The 17,108-nt window shown below is 49.0% G+C and overlaps 1 protein-coding gene across 2 annotated transcripts in view; it reads left to right on the top strand.

Moving 5' to 3' along the window:
- RFX2 (regulatory factor X2) overlaps positions 1-17,108 on the top strand; it is a gene marked incomplete at its 5' end in the record, with an annotated part of 52,097 nt that overhangs the window by 15,304 nt on the left and 19,685 nt on the right. The window contains 4 exons of one of the 2 annotated variants that reach the window (XM_080633974.1): positions 10,808-10,917; positions 13,240-13,329; positions 14,241-14,320; positions 14,943-15,210. In XM_080633974.1, coding sequence (XP_080490100.1) covers positions 10,813-10,917; positions 13,240-13,329; positions 14,241-14,320; positions 14,943-15,210 — 543 coding nt within the window. Of the gene's footprint in view, positions 1-10,807; positions 10,918-12,115; positions 12,230-13,239; positions 13,330-14,240; positions 14,321-14,942; positions 15,211-17,108 lie in introns of those variants that run through there. The other variant, XM_080633975.1, reaches the window with a different exon arrangement.

Genomic DNA, 17,108 nt, shown 5'->3' with positions numbered 1-17,108 from the left:
AATCGACTCACAGAATGGTTTGGGTTGGAAGGGACCTTAAAGCTCATCCAGTTCCAACCCCTGCCACGGGCAGGGACCCCTTCCACTGGAGCAGCTTGCTCCAAGCCCCTGTGTCCAACCTGGCCTTGAACACTGCCAGGGATGGGGCAGCCACAGCTTCTCTGGGCACCCTCACAGGGAAGAGCTTCTGCTTAAGAGCTCACCTCCATCTGCTGGGCAACCTCTAGGAATCTACACAGAGGTGGTGGTGGGGGGAAATAAAGTTGCAAGAGGACTTGCTCAGGGACTCGTGTTTGCAGGGAGCTGCTGCTGGTGCCTTCCCTGGGCAGCAAACTGCAGACACAGCATGGGGGTAGCGTGTGTGCGTGTTTGCCTAATGACCAGTTACAACCAAAAGAGGTTAACTCCTTAATAATGTTTGTAAAACCAAACCAACCGAAGACGGTTCCTTTCCTGGGCATCTGCTTTGGAGCAGATCGAACTGCCCAGCCTGGTAATCCGTTTATTCTGAAATAACAATTAAATAAAGCCCAAACAAAGCCCCGGAGCCCTCGGTCCCGTCCCCCCCCCCCCGCCCTGCGCAGTTACTATAGCAAAGAAATTATTTGTCAGTCCTCCCGGGCTGCTGGAAATACCCGCTGACATATTTAGTGAGCGCTCGCGGCGGGGAGGGCGGGCGGGGATGGGGATGGGGATGTTTGGTTTGGGAAGCGCTCCCCGCGTTGCCGAGCAACGCGCCCTGGACACGGGAGGGGACCGCGTCGCCCCTGGCAACCGCTGTTGCTCCCCAAACAGCGCTGCCTGCGCATCCTCCCCCTGTATCGGCGGCTTCCTCCGCCCGCGCCGCGCTTCCGAGGGGCTGGGAAGGGTCCCTGGAACCCCTCAAGGTAGTGCCAGGATCAGGATTCAAGTCAGCTTCCCCCTCCGTGAGTTTAGGATTCAAAAGGGCTTAAATCTTCCCTCTCGGTGTCACAGGCTCCGAGCACAATGAGCACAGCACTGGAGGATGTTAAGCTGCAGCTTTGCCTTGCCCGCTCAGCGGACGGAGAAGATCAAGCAGTTTGTGGGTGTCATCTGAACCCCTCCCTAGCCAGGCTGAGGACAGAAGGGGCAGTGGCATGAGACGCCAGTCAGACGAAGCCACCCCCCCTCCTTACGTCTCCAGGCCAAACCCACTGCCCACAGGAATTTATTGCCTGGATAAAAGGCATAATTCACTTAATTCTAGTTCAGTAACAGTCAGTTCTCTTTCTTTGGGAGAGTGGGAGCTATCAGAGCAGTTATTGCAAGCTCTTCTCCCATTCATCTAGAATACGGTCTGTCCTATTGCTGTCCTCACCTAAAATACAGCAGGGCTTTTCTCCAAGAGCAAAATATTCAAATACCTATTCCCAAACTGTGTTTCTAGGGCATCTGAAGCAGCTTTCTCATTTCTTTGCCTTTCCAGGAAGAAGCGTGTGTCTCTAAATAGATTGTGTCTTCTGTCTGGGGTGGTGTTAATGCTGGAGTCTGCAGTACCCATCACCAAGAGCAATATGAGCCCTCAGTTTCTACAGGGAAATACCCAGCACCTTGCCCCTCTTCTCTGTGCGCTCTTACCAGTGCACTGGAAAGCAATTGCTCCTGTCCCATTGCTCATGCAGATGTTAGAGAGAGACAAAGAAACTTGCCCTTAGTGTCAGGAGAAAGAAACCATCTTCTTCCTCCTCCTCCTCCTCCTCCTCCTCGTTCCTGCCCAAGCACTGCCTGCCTCTCAGACGGGAACAGTGACCACTTCTTGTTTCTCTCCTTGCTCCTTCCAGGCTTCTTAAACTCCCAAATACAAACCCACAGCATCACCAATGCTCGTGACCACTTGCTCATCCCCTTGAGCCATGGTTCAGTCCATGAGCAGTCTCCAGAACCCTCACGCTCAGGCTGTAAAATCCGAGACGAAGTTGTCTCTCCTCTGCATGGCCACAGTTGATGTTTGTGGCTTGTTCTGCTTAACTTTGTTAAGCCCCACAGTGCTTGTGAATGGTGCTGTATAAATCAATAACAACATACAGGGCTGTGGTGGCAGCAGTTGCTTCTGTATTTGTTGGTCACTGGAGAGGCATGATGGAAACAGCCACATCTAACTGAAATCCTGCAGCAGATCTCCTACTTCACACTTACAGTGCCATATTCCATAGTTTTCTGCCACAGGACAAGCTAGAAAAGCTGATATTGCAAAAACACAGTCGAGTACCAAGGTTTGCGGTTCCTTGTCCCAAAATGAGCCCCGTTCACTGTGTGTGTGGGGTGGGAATTAGCTGTACCCGGGTACCTGGGATCATCCTGAGAGCACACAGAAGCACAACTACAGACCACAGGGCTCAAATAACCAGATGTTCTGCTCTGGGTGACCAAGGTTTGGCTTAGACAGGAACCTCTGGAATGCTTTTGTGCCAGATTTTCACTTGGTGTGCTGTATTTCCCCTGGTGAATCACAACCTGGGAAACCGCGGCAGTGCACCTATTAAACATGTGAGAAAATGATTCATTTGAGCCCAGAAGTTGGGCTTGGTTTTGCCAGGTAGCACCAAGGCTTATGTTGGAGCTGGTATCTGAAGGGCCTTGCTGTAGAGTACAGTGTGGTGTGTGACTTGTGATTCCTTCTTCTGGAAGCTTCCTTACTGCTCACCAGATACCAAGGTGGTGTTTCTTGGGTACCATTATTTGCCATCATTGTAGCAAACCTTTCCTGAAGTCAAAACTGAGCTAGTGAAGAGGAAGGAAACAACTCTTCCATCCCTGGCAGTGTTCAAGGTCAGATTGGATGGGGCTTGGAGCAAGCTGCTCTAATGGAAGGTATCCCTGCCAATGCAGGGGTTGGAGCTGGATGAGCTTTAAGGTCCCTTCCAACCCAAACCAGGCTGGGATTCTGAGTTTCAAGCACTCGTTGGACTTTGAGAACAAACAGGGACTCCTGGGTAGTTCTGTTGGGAGCCTGAGGGTGGAAGGCAGAGGCAGTGAATAGGCTGCAGGCTGGCCCCTATGTTTCTGAGCACCAGAAGGGATGCGTTCAGATGAGAAGGAATCCAGTCCTGGCTTTGACACTTGGACAGTATTCCTCTTATTAACCCAGAAAGCAAACAGGACAGGGTATTGGGGGGGGGGGGAGGTTCACAGCATTACATTGCCCGTGTGCAGGTCTGAGATCCATGCACGTGGGATTTGTGCCCAAAACATTAACCCATCGCAGCTTCTGCTCTTCAGTCTCTGCTGGCTCTTAAGGAAACTCCACGTTACACAGCCAGCACGGACACATTCCTCCCTCTCTTCTGCCTCTCTGAAAGTTACTTTTAAAGACACAGCGAAGATTAGTGAGCTGCTGTTACACAACAGTTCTCTGTGTGTGTATCTATATTCCTTGACTTGAGTCCATGAAATCTAATTAAAGACCGAGTGTATATTTGTATTTTGGCGTATTATTAACTCGCTCAGAAAAGCTGTTTCCAAACTTGTATTTTTCCATGAGGACCAGGTTGCTGAAAACAGAAAACCAACCAACAGAACCCCTAAGCAGCTCTACACTGCCCGCTGCCCTTGAGATGTGTGCTTTGGGTTTATCTGTGTTTCCAGGGAACTGGAGCTCTTGGACAAGCAGCCTTTGCTTCTGGTTTAAATTCATTTAACCTCATCAGTGGAAGGGTCTGGTGCCTTCTCTGTTTATAACAATTTCACAGCAATATAACAAGCAGCCTCTCCAAAATCAGCTTCTTATCAGGTTCCTTGTCATGTTTGTTTCCCCCTTTCATATCCCCTTCATTTCCTGCCACTTACTAAAAGGTTAAAGGTTGTGACATGAGGTTCAGGATGCCCTTCAGATGAGGCGGCTCAAGTGCCAGCCCCTGCTCATCTGACAGAGCTTGCTTTCAGCTGCAGTGGCCGTAAGGGCACCTTCACCCTGCCCAGAACCCAGAGCTGGCCCTAACCTCTTCCCTGTCCTCTGCAGGAAGGGGGTGCTGGCTTAGGAGGGGCTGGTTGTGAAAGGTGAAAGCTGCTGTAGCCCTTGGGATGCAGATGGTACACGAGTGCTTGTGTCTGCTGCTGGGGATGCCCAGCACCATCCTCGGTGTCCCTGCAGGCATTCTGGGTTGTCCTTGGTGTGCAATGAGGGGTTTGGATGGAGGTCAAGGTTTTGGTGAGCTGAGATTTGTCCTGTCTTAACCTGCTCCAGCATTTCCTGGCTCCCTCGGGAAGCCAGAACAGCAGGTTCTTCTTCCAAGGCTTTGTGAGCTACTTTAAACCCAGGAAATACTGCAGCTCTCTGAAGTCCAGCTGGGATTGTGGCTGTGCCAATTGTAGAACATTCTGGACAAGGATTAAGTTCAGGTGCTAAACAACCAGACTTCCAGATGCACCCATCGCTAACAGGGCATCCCCTCTACGATCTGAAGGAAGAGAGATCTCCTAAACATGAGTGCTGGTAGAGCAGGTTCTCTTCGGTTCAGCCACCCAAAAGTGAAGAGTTTCATGGATGGGTGGGCTGGGATCGTGGTTTTCCATGAGCTGCCAAGCTGCAAGTGCCTGCTTATGTGCTCCCCCTGCTTCTGAGGGCTTGGGGCAATGGAAAGAAACATTATCACTCTTTTCCTGATTGGAATTTCAGAGGAACGCCTGGTATTTCTTCTAGATGTCAGGCTTTGGAGACACATGCAGTGAGGATAAAGGATGCCTGTGGACACAGAGGCAAGCTGGGGCAGATGCAAGTGTTTGCCTCAGTTCTGCTCTGAGGTGGTGGGATTCACTTGGTCTCATTTTCATTCACATCCAATAGATGTGATAGAATCATGGAATGGTTTGGGTTGAAGAGGCCTTAAAGCTCATCCAGTTCCAGCCCCTTGTCGTAGGCAGGGACACCTTCCACTAGACCAGGTTGCATTTCCTTTTCCTTTCTATGCCCCGGTTAAAACACAGCCGATGCCTTTTCAGGGCAAATTCCTAAATAGAGATTAAGCCAAAAATGTTGAGTGAACTGGAAAATAGTGAAGTTTTTCTTTAGTTAAAGAAATGGGGCATAGAAGGTGCTGGATAAACTGATGGATAGTGTGCATCTGCTGGAAAAGAAGGTAAAAATCTGCTATTCCCGGCATTCCTTTTCTTATTTTCAGTCACTTTTGAGAGCACTGAGGATTCTCAGGACTGAATCTATGCAATATCAAACCCCTCATTCCTCTTTTAGGGCCCATAGAAGAGCGTGATGCTCAAATAGTGTTTTTATTCCTTCTGAATTCCCTTATTCCTGTTCTGGTTTTCCTATTTATGCAAGCTCCAGGCCAACTAAACCTGAATAAAAGTGCCAGAAACCAAAGAACCCTTTTAAAATGTAAAACCCCCTGCTTTTGAAGTATGCAAAAACCACACAAAACCAAGCAAAAAGAAAGCAAGCAAACCCCTGGGTTTGGGTTGTGATCCCAACAGTGTTCGGGATGAGAAGTAACCATTAGGGGCGTTGAAATGAAACTACAAAATCCCCAGTATTTGCAGTATAATACCAGGTATCAGGCGGTTTCTATAAGGGGATGGCTGTATCCTGAACTTGCAGGTGGAAATGGGACCCTATGTGATTCCCTGGTGATTTCACCCCCTGCTCAGCCCAAGAGCCGTTTGACAGGAAGAATCCATGGAGCCCCAACTGTGCGCAGCTGAGCTCCTGGCGCTGGGTCTCCTCCATGGCGTTAGCTCCTGCTAACATTAAAGATGCCCAAAGGTTACCTCCTGCATTGACTCAGGGTAAAGCTTCCTCTAAACTGCCATTAGCAATAACATCCAGCTCTTGAGGTTTCCTGCAGTCCTGCTGCATCCACCCTTTTTAGTTCTGTGTCTGCATGGAATGAAGCTTCTGTCTGTCCCCGTGACAGATTTATCTTGGATTCGTTCTATGGGATGCAGCTAACAACGTGTGCGGGCGATGACTGAAAGTTCAGGGTACCTCCTTTTAGCAGGAGAGCTAATGCATGTGGCATGTGCTTCCTGTTTGAACAAAACCATCAGAAATAAAAAGCACGTGTAATTAGAGCAAGTTCACCTGGAAAAAGACACTTTCCCCACCTTTTTATAGAAAAAGAATATAATAGAATAATTGATAGTTCTTAAAAAGAGCAAGAAACTCATCAAAGATATTTTCCTTTCCCTCACTTATGTTCCAGTATTGCGTAGCAGCCTTCCAGTATCTGAAGAGAAGGCTCCAGGAAGACCTCAGAGCAGCCTGAGGTCATGTAGGCCTAAAGGAGCTACAAGAAACATGGAGAGGGGCTTTGGACAAGGATGAGCAAGGAAGCTTTGAAAAGCAAATTAAATGCGATGCTTTATGATACTTGTCTTCAAATATTTGTCTTCAACTAAGCAAGTGATTCACTGGAACAGTAACAGTGCTGGGGCTTTGAAAGCAGCACTAGGATGGATGTATGATCTGTCTGGATGCTGGTGTAGGCTAGCTCATGCATTTTACATTTCTGCCTTCAGAAAAGAAAGATACATAAATACGAGACCTAAATACCCCATGAGAGCCAAGACTGTGCCAGTCCCACCCCTGCTTTCTGTAAGGCTGCTCCTCAAATAGAAAAGTGAGGCAGGGAAGGATTATATTCACTTCAATTGGTGGCATCTTCCAGTATGAAACCACCGAGGAGCTGGGCTGCAGTTCCAACAGAAGCAGCCCTGGGCCTGAGGAAGTCAAAGACTTAAACCCTCTTTTATTTGAAGGCTCAGGGCTGCCTGGGATGCTGCTGGTCCTTACATGTCCCACGGAGCAAGGACCAGAGCACCAAAGGAAAGCAGCCCAAATACCTCCCTGGGGCAGGCTCCTGCTCTGGCTCCGCTCAGCAGCAGGTACTGGATGCTTGGGGTGTTGGTATTTAGCTCTGAAATGGTTTTGTTTGAGTGCTCAGGAGCTCATAGTTTATATGAAACCATTGTTTGGAAAAGCACTTGCAGTTCCTCATCTCCTGGCAGCACAGCCCCAGCACCCTTCCAGCTCCTTTCTTTCCTACGCTCTTTTGGGGACCTTGGGAACCGGTGCAGAGGATGCTGCTGCTTTCCCTTCTCGGCACTTGGAAGCTGTGGGATGTTCTCCTCCTGTCCCCTCTTTCCCTCCCCATTCTGGCTGCAAATTTAAGCATGGAAAATGTTTTGCTCCTCTTATCTCTGCTTTCCCAGCGTTTGGCAGCTGGTTTAAGCAGGAGAGATTAACAAAGGCAAGGCCATTTACATGAAGGCAATGTGGCTTACGAATGGAAAGGTGAGAAGTGGAGTTTTTATCAGCCCTCAAGGCTAGTGATAGTGCTACTTGTCTTTCTCAAATGCATTCAGACTTTGAGGCCAGTGCTTAACAAATCCCTTACCTGCGGGAGTCTTGTGGCTTTTTTAGGAGTGGGAAACTTGAAGCCTGGGGAAGGGGAAGCATCTGTCCAAGGTCAGGGAGCAAATTGGTGGCAGAACCAGAAATAGCACCCAGAAATTCTTAGTTGTTTTCTGTCTTTTCTTTCCTGTTTGCTTGGATACCGAGATGGCTGTGAGTAAACAGGAGCTTTGTTATCTGCCTGATTCAGTCAGCGATGATGCAACGTGGAATCCAGATTTCTGCAGTGCCTTCCGCAGTCCTGATGCTGCTCCTGACATCACCAGCCCCACTGAGCAACCAGAGTTTTAGACTTGTCTCTACCTGAATCGCTGATGTCTTGAGCAAGATGCTTTTCACAGCAGTTTCATTCCTGATGCATGGTCAGGTCCCATCTGCTCTTTTCCCTGGCATAACAACTGACTTGTCTCTTTGCTCTTCTTAGCCCAGCAAGGAGCCCTGGATGGGGATGCTGATCCTCTCTGTGACCCACCAGCAGCTCTGTTGACTGCTAATAAGCTTCTCAGTTTGTGCCAGCTCCCCAGTGCAGGGGCTGCCAAGCTGCCGGGCTTTCACCCGCTGCCAAACACCACGAGACACCTTCTAATAGCTTCTGTTGGTCACTCCTGCTGTGAGAGAGCTACAGCATCCTTCCCCAGGCAGCAGAGGAAGCAAGCACGGCTGGGATGAACCTCTCTCTCATAGACCAGATCTAAGAGGAAGGCAGCAGATCTTAGATCTTTGGGAAACAGGAGAGCTCGCTTTTGAGCCAAGTAAGGAGTCATGGAATGGTTTGGGTTGGAAGGGACCTTAAAGCTCACCCAGCCACGGGCAGGGACCCCTTCCACTGGAGCAGCTTGCTCCAAGCCCCTGTGTCCAACCTGGCCTTGAGCACTGCCAGGGATGGGGCAGCCACAGCTTCTCTGGGCACCCTGGGCCAGCGCCTCAGCACCCTCCCAGGGAAGAGCTTCTGCCTGAGAGCTCATCTCAGTCTCCCCTCTGGCAGGTTCAAGCCATTCCCCTTGGCCTGTCCCTACAGGCCCTTGTCCCAGGCCCCTCTCCAGGTTTCCTGGAGCCCCTTTAGGCACTGGAGCTGCTCTCAGGTCTCCCCTTCAGGCGCCTTCTCTTCTCCAGGCTGAACCAGCTCAGCTCTCTCAGCCCAGCTCCAAAGCAGAGCTGCTCCAGCCCTCGCAGCATCTTCTCTGATTCATCTGCGTCTCTGTTAGGAAAGGATGATCAGAAACACCATAAAACTTCCTTCCCTGTGGGAGGTGATAAATGAGATGGAAGCAGAGAAACAAGGCCTTTCATGGGCATTTGCTTTAGGGATGTGGCAGAACTGCCAAAGAGCTGCACAAGCAGACGGCCGAGCTCCAGCTGCCGATGTCCATAAAGGAGCTACAAGGGTGTTCCTTACACTACACACATAACACCCAAGAAGAGGGAAGAGCAAGACTTCGGATGCCACATTCCCTCTCCTGGAAAGCTGATGCTTTATCCATCCTCTGGATCACTGGCTCTCTTGCCTGCTTACTCCGAAGCTGTGCTCCCAGGACATCAGCAAAGCTCTGGAGCACCTTGCAATGGTTTCTCAGAGCATAGGAATTCTGTTGTCAGCTTTTCATCACTGCGGATTAACGTTAGCAGTGTGTGTCTCTCCAGTCCTCAGGAAGCACAGGATGGCTTTAACGGGAAATGAATTATTCTTTATGCAGGATGTTGCACTGAGCAACAAAATCATAAGAAGTCTTGTACATGTGCCTTGGTGGCCCCGGTGCTTCTGTGTCTGTCTGCCTTGTCTGGAAGGACCGGATTTCATCAGGCTCTGTGTCTGGCTTGGTTGTCATCGGTAGCAGAGCCTGTGTTTTGTAACAAAACTGAGCAGTACATTGGTGATTTAGTTTGGCAGCAGGTAGTTCAGCTTCCACCCTGCCTCTCTTTGGGTCAGCGAGGGAAACCAGAAGATGAAATTCATCAGCAGGGAGGAATAGGCGGTAATTTGGAGACAGCATCTCTTCTGAGCATCCTTTTTGCCTTAGAAGTACACTTGAAAAGAGAGCTTTCTGTAGACTTGAAATGCCAAGATCTGACCCCACCAGAACCATTCTCAAACAGATCATTGAAATATATTGGGCAATTCACCTTTCTTCTCTAACCTCTCCATGCTAGAGTCTTCCACTTGCAAAACCCTCAAAAGCCGTGAGCCAGAGCCCTTCACCTGCCCATTGCATTGCCTTTTACCACAAAGAGCTATCAGATGATAGGCCAGCATCCCTCCATTTCTCATTTTCTCTTTTGCCTCTTCATATGCACAAAGTTGAGGAAGAAGTTTAACTATTGGGTGCAGAAAGGAGACAAAATGGAAAAGGTTTCCTGCTGTTATGTGGAGGCTCTGTTATGGTCAGCAGTGAGGCTGAGAGAGGAGAGATGATGCTGCTCCAAATCGGGATGTTTCTGAAGGGTTTGGTTTTGAAGTGGCATCAAGAAAGCTCCTAAAATAGTTTTTTAAACAGGAACTTTCACAAGAAACTGAGAAATAAAAGGTCCCCCCCTCCATATTACATCAAAACCCCCCATATGACACTGGTTGCACTTGGGAAGCAGCAGGTTTGGTGTCCCTTGGGTGGCGATGGACACAGGGAGCCAGGGCAGTGCCATGTGGGAGCGAGGAGTCCCAAGGGATAAAGAGCCCTGCCCTTGTGCCATCTCTCCATCCATAGGGCGTTCCCATGTGGCCCTTGGGATGCTTCCCAAGGTGGCTGAGCAGCGCTGGCTGGGATGGGGGGAGCCGGGTAACTTGAAGATGCTGAGGGCATCACCTCCATAGGGTTGCAGCGTGGGAGCAGGACTGGAGGATGATGGTGCCGGTGTCTGGGGACCTGGGTGAGGCTGGTGGGGTTCTGGGGCAATGGGTGGGAGCGGGGAGGTGTTTCTTCGTGGGAGTGATTTGGGGGTGTTAAAAAGATGCTCTTCACGTCTGATTATTGGTTATTATAACCCAAACTGACCACCCTACTTTTCTGAGAGCATTAGCTAAGCTCCAGGCACTTATTTATTCAGGGTTTTTTCTTTGCAGTAGTTAAAGATGATAAGCAATAAAACTGATTTTAGAAGTGTGCTTTTACTCTTCCAGATCTGGAGCTGTCCTCACTGTGACACACTAATTTTCCAGCGCTACTTTTTGGTTATATTTAGAAATGCATTTTCTGTTCCTTCCCTCTCCTTTCGGTGGAACAATTGTGCAACTTTCTTTTTTCTTAATATACTCCTCTATTAAAATTAGCTCCAAGACTAAAAAGAGGCCTCTGTGTAGGAAGGTAGCACCTTCCTTCCTTGCACTTCCCTTGGATCTTCCAGTGGGATTTTGTGCCATTTGGCCGCGGGTTCCTGGGCTGTAGCTGTGCTTTCCCTGCCTGACCTCCCCTCTGCTCTCCCCAGCAGTGAGCATGCAGAGTTCAGAGAGTGGATCAGACTCAGCAGCTTCTGTGGCACTTCACACCTCGGCGTCAGCCCAAGCTCCGGTGGTGCAGCTGGTGCCGTCATCTCAGCAGGTAATGGATGCACAGCAGGGAATAGGGTTTCCATGCAGAAGAGACTGGGTCTGCTGGCAGATGTGTTTTAATCCAGGGGGTTTATATGGGGAGAGGCCAAGTTGGATGGGGCTTGGAGCAACCTGGTCTAGTGGAAGGTGTCCATGCCTGTAGCAGCGATGCCAGTCTGGGATTTTGGGTTTGTTAATCAGCAAATTGAAGTAGTGGAGAGAACCCGTTGCTGGACTTTGATAAAGGCCGCAGAGATTTGCTGTGTTAGCCCTACAAACGTGCAAGATCTTAACTTGGCTACCCGCGGAAGCCACTTCATGCAGTCTGGTGTTTGCTTTAGTGTAAGATCCTGTTGTTATTTGGTATGTCAATAAAAGCAGGAGAAAACGAAACAGGCCTTAAAGGCCTCTCTGCAAATGAGGTATTGAGCTCAACAGAGAAGAGGCGAGGGAAGTGGAGAAGGAGAGGGAGAGAAGGCAGGGAGGGAGTGGAGAAGCCAGATGCTGGTCTCTCCATTTGGTAGGTGGAGAGGAGGTGTCCATAATTCTGATACATTAATATGATGCACTTGGGAGGTCTCCTGATGGGAGAGAAATGATAGCTTCAGCTGATGAATGAATCTGCCTCGCTGGAAACGGGAAGGGTTAAGTAAAACTGGTTCCTTTTTGTGCCTTTTGGGGAACTATAACAAGAAGTTTTTGTCGCAGGAAGCTGGAGGGATAAGAGGACGGGGGGGTGTAACTTAGCTACACCCTTCCCAGCTCCCAAGTGAACAGAAGTAGCTGCCATTGGATGCTGATGAAAAGGAATAATTAGAAGTAGGAGCATCTCCCCAGCAGACCTGGACATTCATCTCATTGCCCGGCTTGCTGTCACCTCTCCAACTTCCCATCTTGGATTGCTCTGGGCAGTGTTTCTTGTTCCTGTTGGAATGAGGTGGATACCACTGAGCAATAGTGTATTTTAGGGATCGTCAGTCATCGGTGTGAATTTGACTGTGACAACTTGTTAAAGAAGTTTAGAAACCCCATTGCCTTTGGATCATGAAATTACCCATCCAGCCTGTGCCGGTGCTGCCGTCGTGACACGGAGTATGGAGTGGAACTCCATGGGTTAAGGAAGACCCAGAGGATCATGGAAGATTGCTGAAGAGGAGAAGCATCCAGAGCCTTCCCTTCTCACCAGCAGGACAAAGAAAACACTAGGGATGAACTGCTGGCAGCGTGACTGGTGTGAGGCTGAAGCCTTTGGTGTTGTTGATCGCTGGGCTACTTTTCAGTGTGAGCAAAGGCTGTACGAACAGGACGGCCTCATCTTACAGGTTGGGGATGAATCATTCCAGCCGGAGGGCTGAAAATCAGAAGTATATGTGTATAAGGTAGCCAGTAATGGTCAAGGTCTCTTCTAGGCTTCATGTGGGATTCTCTGGCAGCTTTTTGTTCTGTTGGCCCAATCTGCTGGGTATTTTTAAAGCCTCAGCCCACAGAAGATGACTGTCTCCTTGGGGAAGGTCCTCACTGGTTTAAAAGGCCATACTGATACATGGCTTTGGGCCTCACTGAATCGTTTCTTTCCATCCCTCACATCCCCATGCTTGTTTTGTTGGATCTGCAAGGTGCTGAGCACTCTGGGGGGGGTGTGTCCAACCTCAGACTGAATGCCAGCACAAAGAGCAGGAGGCCGATGGAAATGACAGTGCAGAGGTAGAGGACAGTGACCACCGCAAGGCAAGGCAAAGCAGCTTTGTGCCCATGGTGGCACTGAAGATGGAAATGCTTCATGGGAGCTTTGGTGCTGGTGGAAACTGGAAGGGCTGTGCTTGGAGAATGGGATTTCTTGTTGCAGGAGGCAGAGGGTGGTTTGGAATAGAATCATAGAATCATAGAATAGAATGGAATAGTTAGGGTTGGAAAGGACCTTAAGGTCATCCAGTTCCAACTAGATACAGTTGATATATACTAGATGTATACTAGAATAGCAGCCCTAAGAGAAGAAACTTTGCAATAGGAGGAGGATGTGAATGTGTGAGGAGTGGTTCTTCGTTTACCTGTGACTGAACCTCGTGTTGAGCTGTTGTTATTTCTTCACGTGGAGACACGATGATCCATGTCAGAAAATGTGGATCCAGCTTTTCCCAAGTTTGGGGTATGGGGTTCCGGGGAGTGTCTGGTGCAGATTGCATTGGAAGGATGGAAACCACAGGGGTGCTAAGAGGGACTAGTGCTACTGAAGTAGGAGACAAGCTTTCCTTCAGAGTTTGAAAGGGAATACCTAACTCACCTGTGTTACACACTGGGAGTAAGTGTCTGTTGCTGTATCTTCTTCTTTCAGAGAGTTTTGGTCCAAGCCACGGGCTCTGCTCCCAAAGGAGCGCAGATGCAGCAAATCTCTGTTCCCAGAGTTCAGCAGGCTGCACAACAGGTAATAATACCTCTGGGGTGAGACCCCACCCCTGCGTCACCCACACAACATCTAAACATTGCCAAATAGCTGCTTAGGAAAATCCATGCTCTTGATTACAGAGCTCTGGAGATCACTGTGAGAGCAGCTTTCACCATCTCTCTTCCTTTCTTAGACTGATGGCAAAAGAACCTCTCAAGATACTTGAAGTTTAGAAAGAACCTTCAGCATCCCAGTTGTTTTCAATATATCTGAAGATTTGATGGATGCTTTTCATTGCCATTTAAAAGCAGTCCTCCTCTGTAAAGACTTTTTTAGAGGCAGAGTGTTTGGGATTCTTTTTTAATGCCACAAATAAATGCACTGATTGCGTGTGGCTTCATAGCAAGATGAGGTGACAGAGCCATGCAGGCGTTCTTACTTATCTGAACTCTGGCACATGTGATGCTGCTTCATGTGGGCAGTGAGTCTGACTCTCTTGACTTTAGCCTCTAGCAAGTCTTTGGTTGCTCAGTTTCAGCAAAGGAAACCCCAACGTGACTGAGGACAACTGTGTCCCTCCCAGATGGACACCGCAACCTCTTCTCTGAAGGAAAGGCTGCAGCATGATTCTCACCCTTATTAGTCAGCGGACAACCAGCCCTGAGACTTGTGTGCAGAGGAAACCCTGCTCCATTGTTTCCACTGCAAGGACTTATTTATTCATTTTAATTTGACCTTTAAAAATAAATACGTCCTTTGGGATTCCTAAGGGGGGGGGGGTTGTGTGTGCGTGTGTTTGGTTTGGTTTTCCTTCTCTTTTAAAAAGAAAACCTAAATGTCAAGGTAAAGTTGATAAGTTTCAAGGTTGAAAGTTGTTTAAGGCTGTGATACGCAATTTCTCCTGCTGTTCCCAGGCAATCCCTAACTCAAGTTTCTGATGCTTGTTTCAGGTGCAAGCTGTGCAGCATGTATATCCATCCCAGGTCCAGTATGTGGAAGGAGGAGAAGTTGTTTATGCCAATGGAACCATGTAAGAGTCCCTTGTTGGCAGTGGCAGAGCCCTGTTCCCCTCACAGCTGGGTTGAGCCCTTTGGTCCTCTCAGGCTCTTTCCACCCTGGCACTGCTGGCACGGTAAAAGGAGGAAGAGGAGGGACAGTTGTTTCTCGTGCCATATTACATGCATAGGGGTAGTTTCAGCCAGACACCGGCCTTGGAGGAGGTGTTCTCATAGAATTCCAGGGAATCCTGCCACATTGAAGTGTCAGGTATTTTCCTCTGCCCAGCCCATTGTGTGGTGATATGGGGTGGCTTTAGGAACCAGAGCAGAACTGCTATGGAAAGAAGGGGGGTTTGTAAGGTTTCCTCTTCCTCCTACTGTCCTTGGGGATGCTCTCAGCCTTCCCCACTGAGGTTACCTGCAATGGCTGCAGTTACTCCTGGGCTCTGCTCTCACTGTTGCCATGGGCCTTTGCTCCAGGGCAGTCAGAGGATTGATCACCATTGCCAGGACTGACTCCTCCAGCACAGGTTTCAAATTCAATGGAGCAAATCCATCCTTTTTCCAAAGGTGTTCTGATTCCAGAAGCTGTTGTCCATGAGATTAGATCGAGGAGCTGCTCTCCACCTCCTGACCCTATTGTTCCTTTGACAGACGAGCTGCCTACTCCTACAACACGGAAGCTCAGATTTACGCCCCCAGCAGCGCAGCATCCTACTTCGAACCGCAGGGAGGTGGAGCTCAGGTGACTACAGCGGCATCCTCCTCTCCTACAGCCATTCCCTCTCACAACATGGTGGGCATCACCATGGACATTGGGGGAAGTCAGATCCTCTCCGGCTCGGGAGCCTATCTCATTCATGGGGGGATGGAAAACACTAGACATTCTCTGTCACATACTTCACGCTCCTCTCCAGCAACGGTATGTAGCCCTGCAGGTATTGCAGCTCAGGGGCCAGGAATTAGTCCAAGGGAAGTGAAAATGCAAGGGAGAGAATAGACACTGGTGTACAACCGATCTTCTGCAAGGGGAGTTTGCAATGTCTCTCTTGGTGGTGGGCAGAGGCTTGGCAAACTCTCGGTGGATCACTGAAATGATGCAGCACGGAGGTAAGGATAAATTCCTGGGGGTTCTGTGTTTCCCCCTTTCTCCGTCCAAGCAAAATGTTTTGGCTTTCCAATTCCAAGGAATTGTCTATATTAACATTTTCCAATAGCAGCCAAACGTGGGGCTTGGCTTACCCAAAATAAAGAAATAGATGTTTTTAATTAAGAAAAGACCTGAATAATCCATTATTAACACAGTGAATAACTAGTATGAAAGGGGTGTCGAGCTGATCATGCCAAATGCACAGTGATCAAAAAGTCTTTATATGTATCTCCTACACCATTGTGTATTCTGCCCATGCCACGTTGCAGAAAATGTATTTTAGGGATAATCCTGATCAAACAGAAATGTTATAAGCTCTCATTTGCTTTAATGGTGCCAGTTGAGGTGCCAGGATGCTGAAAGCACAGCTGTACAGGGGGATGCAATTAGTAACCCAAACCAGCCTTTCTGCAGCTAGAACCTACCAGGGGTCTGCCAGGAAGGGCTGGAGCTCATTCCTGGACTGCTGCTCACCTTCCCTTCCCGAGTTCTGTGTGTTTTCTACACGTGAATGCAAACAGAATCACGAATGGAGGTGTAATTCAGGTTTTAAAACGTGAACAGCACCACCCAGGGAGAAAAGCAGGAGCTGTTTGCTACCGAGCACTCCTGAAAATCTGGTTGTGCTTCTCTTCCTGAGGTTTCCTAGAGGCTTCATGGGGTTTGAGTCTTTGTGCTTTGAAAGGTTGTCTTTGATGCTGGAGCACCTGTGCTCTGCCTTAGGGAGAAGTAGGGGTAAAGGCCTTAGCTTTGGGTGGAAGAGCAAATGCCAGCTCTGGGTTAGCTGGGGGTTATTTCTTGTGTGGGAATTGTGCCTGTGTGTGTTTTAAGTGGTCAGAGTTAAAAACTAGCACTGGATTTACTGCTCAAGGGAGATGGGAGGAAGTAGCTGCTGATCTTGTCACCCGCGTGGGGCTGCATCTTGCAGAGCTGCACAGCACCACTCGTGGCTTTGGGGCTTTTGGGTTTGGGGGTTTGTCTTTTGTATTCATTTTTCATTCCCCTGGTGATGGGCACAATGGAAAGAGCCCGAGTGGAATGAAGCAGTAGAAATGCCCCATCAACAGCTGTAGTTTGGAGCTATCACACCAGGTAAAGCTGTTCAGTAGAACAAAAGCATTCAGGAAGTGACCTTTATGAAGATGCATCTGAAATAAATCCACTCTGCTGCAGGTGGGAATGGACTTTCTGAAGGAATTGTAACATGGAATGGCTTTGGGTCTTGTGGAGGGCGCAAGGCTGTGAAATAGTGCATGGAAGCCAATATGGGGATGTGTCTGTGAGGCTTCCAGTCCCTCCAGCACAGACCTGAGTCAGAGGGGAATAGAGCAGAGCCATGACAACTGCTTTGAATTTCATATCCTAATGGCAGGAGAGATAGTGGGAGGCTTAAGGAGGGCAATGACTCCATCAAATCAATGGGCAGGAGCAGTAGTTTTCATTGCAATGTCTTGCTTAAACAGAGGGTAGGAAAGGCTGGTGTTAAAGAGGATGGAGAGGCTGCAGTCCTGGAAACGTGTACTTTGGGCAGGATTAAGAGCTTTGTGGAGAGAAAGCAAATGTGCGTGGCTCCTGCAGCTGTAGCCAAGGAAGCTGTAGTGTTTGCATGTGGCCTGGGGTGTAGTGCAAAGGGGATGGATGTCAAAGCAGGCAGCAATGTGAGGGCTTAG

This window comes from Psittacula echo (genome assembly GCF_963264785.1).
Source record: "Psittacula echo genome assembly, chromosome: 24".
Classification (NCBI taxonomy): Eukaryota; Metazoa; Chordata; class Aves; order Psittaciformes; family Psittacidae; genus Psittacula; species Psittacula echo.
The sequence above is the reverse complement of the archived record's forward strand: the minus strand, read 5'-3'. Positions and strand labels throughout refer to the sequence as shown.